The 8,301-nt window shown below is 48.5% G+C and overlaps 1 protein-coding gene across 1 annotated transcript in view; it reads left to right on the forward strand.

The window, feature by feature from the left end:
- The window catches only part of LOC102368792 (putative short-chain dehydrogenase/reductase family 42E member 2), a 31,669-nt gene that overhangs the window by 18,739 nt on the left and 4,629 nt on the right, over positions 1–8,301 (forward strand). The window contains exon 7 of the mRNA XM_006026141.1: positions 5,959–6,096. Within this exon, the coding sequence (XP_006026203.1) occupies positions 5,959–6,096 (138 nt within the window). The remainder of the gene's footprint in view (positions 1–5,958; positions 6,097–8,301) is intronic.

Genomic DNA, 8,301 nt, shown 5'->3' on the forward strand with positions numbered 1-8,301 from the left:
GGGGCGGTGGGAGGACCCCCTGTCTGGGGTCTTGTGACCCCAGCATTCATCCCTGCCTATGGCAGGGGGTCAGGCTAGATGATCTGTTCAGGTCCCTCCTGACCCTAGCTTCTGTGAAACTGCTATGAGTACAACTGAACAAGGGCCAGAGAGCCCAGTTCCAGAGGGATGCAGCAGAGACCGGGACCAGAGGGCCTGGTGCCAGGAGGTGCACAGCAAACACAGGGGCCAGGGGGCCTAGCATCAGTGGGGTGCAGCAGACAGGGGCCCCATAACCAGAACAGACCAAGTTAGCTAGTGCTTTGGAGTCAGGTCTAACACAGTGGACCTAGGCTAGCCAGATTAATGGGGATGAGGTCCAGTAGGCCTAGACCCCAACAGAGGGAACAACATCCATGTAATATTCGCAAGTTATGGGGTATGTGCTAAAGGAGAGGTTTGGAGCCATACGATTAGCCCATAAGGCTTGAGGTGCCCCGTGTGGCACAATACTGGAGTGAGGTCTGGCAAAGGGCCCAATGACCAGCAAGTTCCTGTGAGGTTCAGTATACTGGGGCGATATGAAGGCCGGTGGGCAGCCTCTCACTTTATTACTTTACCATAAAGATGTGGCAGGAAAGACAAGAGGGCATCCTTGAGGCAAAGCTGGCACAGTTCCAGGGGCTTCATGGCCAACCCTCGGGACCCCGAGGGTGTATTGGAAGAAAGCCATGACCCTGAGGAAGGGAGTGAACCCTTGGGCTAGTATAGAAACCCTGAGAGTCTTATCATAAGCCAGCAGTACCAGAGCTCAGGAGAGGGAGCTGAAGGTAAAAAAAAAAAAAAAAAATACTGCTGTAGGAAACTGAAAAAAAAAAAAAGACTTCAGGCCCAGGTCAGGGGTGGTCCTCTTCCCAGTGGAGAGGGGATAAAAGGAAGAGAGGATCAGGAAAAAACCAACAACAACATGGCAGAGATAGAGACTATGGAAGCTTTAGAGCAAGAGACCCTAACTGGCAGTTGCAGGCAGATGAGGTGCAGGGAAGAGTGGCCCACTTACAACGGGAGCTAGAAATAGTGAGGTCCAAAAACAAGCAGGCCAAAGCAAAAGTGTCTGTATTAGAACTATGTTTGCAATCTTGAGAGAAGGAAGGAGGGCCCAAAGAAGTCAGACGTCTGATTGCAGGTTGACAAAACTCAAGCGCTAGAACAACTCATCCTGAACGAAGCTGAGAAGAGCAGAAAACAGGAAAAAAAGTTGCACAAGATGCAGGAGATGGTGGTGTTGATGCTGAACCTGTCCAAAGCCGGTGCAGCCCAGGCAGTGGAAAATAAATAAATAAATCAGATTTTGCACGTTGGATTGAAGAATCAGAACACCTTATAGGGACCATCCAGAAACAACTGCAGGATCAAGAGGATAAGGTAGAGGAGTTGCATGGCAAGCTGGAGAGTGGGCAACAGTGATACTTCCAATTAAAACAAGAGATGTGGAGAGAGTTAGTCCAAAGCCATATCCAGTCAGAGGAGATGGGAAAGGTCATGTCAAGAGAAATGGAGAAAGTCAGAGAACAGATGGAAGGTGTGTTTGTAGGACCAGATGCGATCCTTCGAGGCAGAAGCAAGAAGTAAAACCAAGGAGAGTGACACATTGTGAACCCAGTTGCAAAGGGTGGAGGTGGAAAAGAGCCAGTTTGGGGAAAAGATACAGTCCAGATACAGATGGGAGCAGTGCGACAGGGAAAGAATACTGTGATGGATAGACCCTCAGGGGTAGGACTTGATATCCATTGGCAACACAGGGGGTGCACGCAGATGTACGTGCACCCCTTGAGATTGACAGCTGCTGCCAGTGGCACCTGCAGACAGTCATCACTCACCACCGCTCCCCCTTGCTTCTGCCGGTGGCATCTGTGGGTGGTTGCTGATAGCTGCTGGTGGTGCCTGCGGGTGGCCGCTGATCAGTGCTTGCCACCCCGCTCCCCCTCGCCAACACCACCGCAGCCACCTGCAGAAGCTCACCGCCACCATGCCACCACCGCCTGCGGGTGGTCTCCATGCCCCCCCCCCAGCCTCAGGAGGCACACAGCATTCATGCTTATCCCCATATGGGAAGAGGCCCTGGCAGCTATCTTGGAGTGCCTGGATCAGAAATGGTGCTAGCTGATAAGCCAGCATATGGAGGAGGTGGACCAACTACGAGAGAAACTGGAAGAACTTGCCAGCAGGCCAGAGGCTGAAATATTGATAGTGGCAGATCATATCTAGCAGGTAGAAGTGAAATGGGCGGACATGATAACTGAGCAAAAGAACAAGCGGTCCAGAACAAGAGGCAGGAGGAGTGACTGGTTATGCTGAGGCTGCACTCAGAAGGTGAAATAACCAAAACCAAGAGAATGGAGACCAAGGGCTGCCAAGCCCAGGCACGCTGTAAATCAGATACATGCTCTGGAAGAGAGGTATTGGCTGAAGCCACAGCCAGAAAACAGGCTGGAGAACCAGAGTTGAGGAGGATGGGACGAACACCTGGAGAGATCCTAGAAAAGGCAGTGTCACACACAAAACCCAACCTCAAGGAAGAGCGAAGTACCACACAGGAACAAAAGCCATCCCAGTAGCAGTCAGGGGACCAAGATAGGGATTAGGAAGTCCTGAAAGGGAAAAGCAGTAGGAAGTGAAGAGGGCCCCAAGGGGCAGTGGTGGAATGGGGTTCAAAGAGGTAGACACCAAAGAAAGAGATTGGGATAACCCCAGATAAGGAGACAGAAGGCTAAAGATTATCTTTAGACATTGCTAAAGATAATCAGGCAAGAATGGGGGCAAAGGCCTGGAAAAAAAGCCTCAACTGTACGTCAGTGTCATGATACAGCCTCCCCAGGGATGGCCGTGATGTCCCTAGGGCCCCATAACCGTTTCAGCTCCACCCTATGGTCACCTACTAATCTCGCCTGCCACATTTTGCTGGTTTAAATAATGAATTGAGATGCTGCCCTTGGGTTGCTGCTTGGTCACAGTCCTGACAGACTCCCCTAAGCCCTGTGGGTTGTTGGACCCCTTACTGCATCCCACACTCAAGAGGTGCCTTATGATACTCCCAGGCCTTATGGGCTAGATGCATGCTCCAAAGCCTCCCCTTTACCACACCCCATGCCTCACAGGTGGCAATTAAACATTGTCCCTTTTTGAGGCCTCCATCTAGCTCAGCCTCTTGTCACTGTGCCCTCTCTGGTGTGGGCTCTCCACACTGTAGTGTGCCCCAATGAGGCCTCCCCAATAGCCTCAGCCTAGTCTACCGGTTTCAGTAAGAGAAAACACAAGCCCCTGGGCTACAACACAATAATAACATAGGGTTCACACTCATAGAGTCATAGATTGTTAGGGGCCAGAAGGGACCTCGCAAATCATCGAGTCCAGCTCCCGTGCACTAGGCAGGAGGACAACTGGGGTCAAGCGACTCCAGCAAGGTGACTGTCCAGTCTCCTCTTGAAAACCACCAGGGTAGGTGACTGCACCACCTCTGGAGGGAGTTTATTTTACAGTCTGGACACCCTGACTGTGAAGGTGTTTTTCCTGGTATTAAGCCTGAAGTGCCCTTCAAGGAGCTTGTATTCATTGGTCCTAGTCTTCCCCAGGGGTGCCCTAGTGAACAGTTGTTCACTGAGCTCCTGATGTACTCCTCTGATATAGCAGTAAGCCGCTATCAAATCCCCTCTCAACCTTCTTTTCTTTAGACTAAAGAGGCCCAGGCCCCTCAGCCTTTCCTCATATGGCCCTGGGGTTTATATGTGCCCAAAGCCCTGGCTTCTTCCGGTCACCCGACCGGGTGCAGGTGCAGGCTAATTCCCTCATTAGCCTGCTGCCATGGCAACCTGCACCTATAGGGGTTCTGCCTGGCTCCTAAGACCCTCTCTCTAGGCAGTTTCTGCCCTTAAAGGAGCAGGCACCCCTTAGTACCCTACGACAGTCAGCAATCTCCCAAGGCAGGCCAAGTAGTAGACACTGAGAAAATTGTTTGCGACGAAAAGTAGGAGGTGTTGCATATGTCAGGGTGTAGGCGGAGGCTGGGAAAGACCCAACCCAAAGAGACCCATTCCTACTCTGCTTCAAACACATAATTGAGGTGGTGAGAATTCCTTCAAGGATCCCCTACCATCACATTCAAACATGCCAGAAATCCATAGTGACATGTTTGCAAAGCACCCTCATTGCCTCAGTTTCAGATTTTGAGATTGCAGAGATTTTCAGATGTTGGCATTATAACATAGCAACATTAGGACTTTTCCAGATTGTATTACCTAACACATGCTCCACAGAGGTAATATGTTCAGGAGGCTCCAGTGCAGTGTGGGAGCTGGGAAAGACAAATCAGCTCTCCTGCTGCAATCTCAAAACGTGAAACTGAGGAAGTAAGGAAGTTGGTTTTCTGGCAGTGATCTCAAGAGTGTCAGGGAGTCTGCATGTATACCCTCTGGCACTTGAGTTTTTGAATAATGTTCCTAAAGCCAGATACCTAAGTATCAGCTAACTTTGATCTAATATTTCTCCCAAATCTATAATTGCTCCAGTAAAATATATTACCCAAACAACTCTTACTTTTTGCCTGTTTCCTACAGCATCATAGTTATAATGACATCACTGCCTTACTTTTAGGCACAGGAATACTCAGCACTGCCATATGTGAATCTTGGGCTTGGTGACTGAACACATAATACAGAGTAACAGATAACATAGTTGGAGAGTGAGAATTAAAATAAAAAATCTGCCCTTCTGTGTGAGAGAGAAATCTTGAGTGAGACCTGCTATGGTTGAAAGGCTAAGCTTGCATAACTGCTTATCCCACATTATTTTAGGGTTTTTTTCAGCCAAATCTTGTAATGACATCTTAGTTCAAAGCTGTCCAAATTTTGTCCACTGGAAGGTTGACATCTCTATTCCCATCTTTCTCATGGGCCTCATTAAGTGGATGAAATGGAAATAATTAGCTGAAATAGCTAGCTATACTCTAGACGTCAGTACTACTAATTTCATGGTAATAAAATTCCCATGATATGAAAAAAGTCCCTTTTTATTTTTTCTATTTTTTTCCATTTTATTATTTAATTTTCCTAGTATAGAAATTTGTCCACAGGCCATGATTTAACCACTCTCAGACCATATGCAGCCATTTAGACAGCCCTGTCTTAGTTTACTATTATAAATTAGATCATAGCTGTAACACACAGATCTAGTTAAATTTTCCTTATGCCAAATTTAGGATGTTTGTGAATAAATAAAGGAAAAATAAATCTTTTAATTTTTATGAGAAGGAAGATTTGTTTGGCAAAATCTCTTTGTGGGCCAGTTATGCAGCTGACAGAAATGCTAGGCTATCTTTCAGGTATAAAATGCCCTTCCTCAGGTCTGGGAATGGATCAGGTATACCCTAAGCTAAATACCATATCTAATGATTACTTTTGTTTAAAATGTACAAATGAACATAGTCGTATAAGGGAAATAGTAAATCTGTGGAGCAAGAAGTTAACAAGTAGTTACAGACCAAGTAAAGAACAATGGAGAAAAATAAACTGTTTAAAATTCTAATGAACCATAAAGCCATTGTCTGTGTTAAGTCCTTAGTTTTCAGAGTTCAATGAAAGTACGATTTTTGTTCCCAGGTCCATCTTCTGAAGGTATTGCATAGGTTTTCCTTAAGGACCATAATTGTGAAGTCATAAATGGAATGGTTATTCTGGGAAAAATGTTGTCCCACTTGTGGTTTGGGTGTTTTTTCCATAATTTTTCTGTGAGAGTTCTGGAAACAACACACAGATTTCCAGCCACAACAGATTACACAATTTCATAACACCTTCCACTGCAACTACAGCATTACTTTTTATTTTTTGACAGAAACCAATGTAATGAGTCAGTCAGCCATTAACTTCCCTAAACTCCTAAATTAATTTCCCTTTCTGAAATTATTTAATTATTGTGTTTCTGCAGAAGAATATTGAAAGGAAGCTATTTAACTTCAAGTTTGGAAATCCCAATGCTCAGATGAACTGGATTCATGTTGAAAATCTTGTACAAGCTCATCTGTTAGCTGCTGAAGCTCTCACGCCTGAGAAGGGATATAGAGCTGTAAGTAAACAATTAAATTTTATATATACTACAGTTAGTACAACCAACCTAATTCTTACAGTACCAAGGTTTTTCTTTTTTAATTTTCAGCAGCAAAAGTCTTGTTCCTCAGGATGAATCCACTAAATTTGCAACATGGTTGTCATGTTAATTAATACAATAGCTTATGGTCAGTTTGATATAGTTCGAAAAGACAGGTCAAATTTCTCTGTCTTTCAGATATAAAAATCTGTTTTATAGATAGAAACCATGGAGTTCTTCATGCCAAATATTTGCATTGAAAATGCAGTTTGGTGCATCTTGTTCTTACATTACATTTTTCCTTCTTGTAAACAAGACTCACAGAAGTAATGTAGGAACACTATGTAAATTACTATGCCTAGCATTATCAAATATTATAGAATATTTTTTTTTTAAAGTCAGTTCTGATTCTGGGTGCATAAACCTTTAGGTGAGCAACCTCTGGTGAGCAACCTCAAGGCTGGATTACAGAGAGCAGTGGCCTGGTCACATCAAGCCTCCAGCAGTAAGAATTTCCCTGCTTCTTTCCCCCAGTGCTCAGAAGCATGTTCCCTTCCTATTCTTCCTCATCTCCATTGGTGCCACTGTCCTAGGGGTGGGGGAGGCCCCAGAGCCACTCCTGCCTGCTCCAGCTGGGCTGTATAGGGCATGGGCTCAGCTTGGGATAGGGGCAGGTGGGTTTCCCCTTCCCCCCAGGTGTTCCCTGCCAGCCTGGGAACAGGCACAGGGAGGGAGAAACACACCTGCTGCCACCATTGTCCTGGGCTGAGCCTGGCCTCTACACAGTCCAGCTGGAGCTAGGCAGAAGTAGTTCTGGAGCTCCCCTTGCCCTCTGAACAGTGGAGGCAGTGGCAGACAGAAAAGGGTGAGGAGGGGAGGACACATGCCTCTGAGTATGGAGGCGAAGTGGGGGGATTTTTACCTGATTTGTGGACTTTAAAAAGTCCCTAAATGCTGTGGCATGGTCTGCCCACCCTAGTGGGCAGGGGAGAGGGGAAGAAGGCTGGGAATAGGGAGGCTGCCCACCCTGACAGAGCCAGTCACTCTTCCTGCAACCTTTTGTGGAAAATGTTCCCCTTCTGGTATTGCTTGATGTTACATGCATAGAGAACTCCAATACATTTAATAGATTTCATAGACATTAGGGCTGGAAGGGACCTAGAGCTCAAAGGCTGGAAGCATCCAAGCATTCCTTAAAGGTATCCAGAGTAGGTGCTTGCACCACTTCTGGAGGGAATCTATTCCAAACTCTGGAGACTTGGATAGTAAACAAGTTTTTCCTCATGTCCATCCTAAAACGGTCTTCCAGCAGTTTGTGACCATTAGACTTCCTTTTCCCTTGGGGTGCCCTGGTGAACAGACATTCTCCCAGTTCCTGATGCACATCCCTTATATATCTCGTATCCCAATTATTTCAGGCAGAGGGCCACTTACCCAGTTTTGGCAAGCTGTCAAGGGCCGCATGGGTAGCCCCGCCCCTTGACAGGGTCCCCGCCCACTGGTCACCATCCTGGCACCAATGTCCCAGTGTCTCAGGGCCAGCATCGGTGGGGCCCAGAGTGGGGCGCAAGCTGTAGAGCCGGGCTGGGCTGCACCAGCAGGGAGAGCGGGGAGCTGGCCCAGCTCCATAGAGCCCCTGCCGGCTGGGACCCTGTCCTCCTGCCACCCCACTCTGGGCCCCACTGGCACTGGCCCCGGGACACCAATGTGGGTCCCGTGCACCCGCTCACTTCCAGTGCCCCCCAGCCCCGTGGTACAGGCGGGGGGCAGCGTGCAGCCCTGACCCCCTGCTCCCCAGCAGGGGACAAGCAGGTCCTGAGTGTGGGGAAAAGTGGCCCCTCCCCCGCCTGGTGGCCCACACTCCCTGCTGCAGCCACTCGCAGCCTGCACAGGGCTGTCCTGAGCAGCCACAGGCAGCCCCAGGCGGGCTGTGAGTGGCTGCAGTGTGGGGTGCCAGCCATGGGGCAGGCGAGGGGCTGCTTTTCCTACTCTCAGCATCAGCTTGTAAGTCTCCCCCACTGTCAGCCTGGGCCCCGCGCTGGCTCCCGGCACACCTGTCAGGACTGTGCCACAGTGGCAGCTGCTGCGGGCCCCCTGCTTGCTGTGCCGGGCAGTGTTTGCCACCGCCGCCTCTGGGCTGCCCAGCGCGCGAGCTCCGGTTGGGCCGCCGCCGCAGCAAACACC

This window comes from Alligator sinensis, unplaced genomic scaffold (genome assembly GCF_000455745.1).
Source record: "Alligator sinensis unplaced genomic scaffold, ASM45574v1 scaffold330_1, whole genome shotgun sequence".
Taxonomy (NCBI): Eukaryota; Metazoa; Chordata; order Crocodylia; family Alligatoridae; genus Alligator; species Alligator sinensis.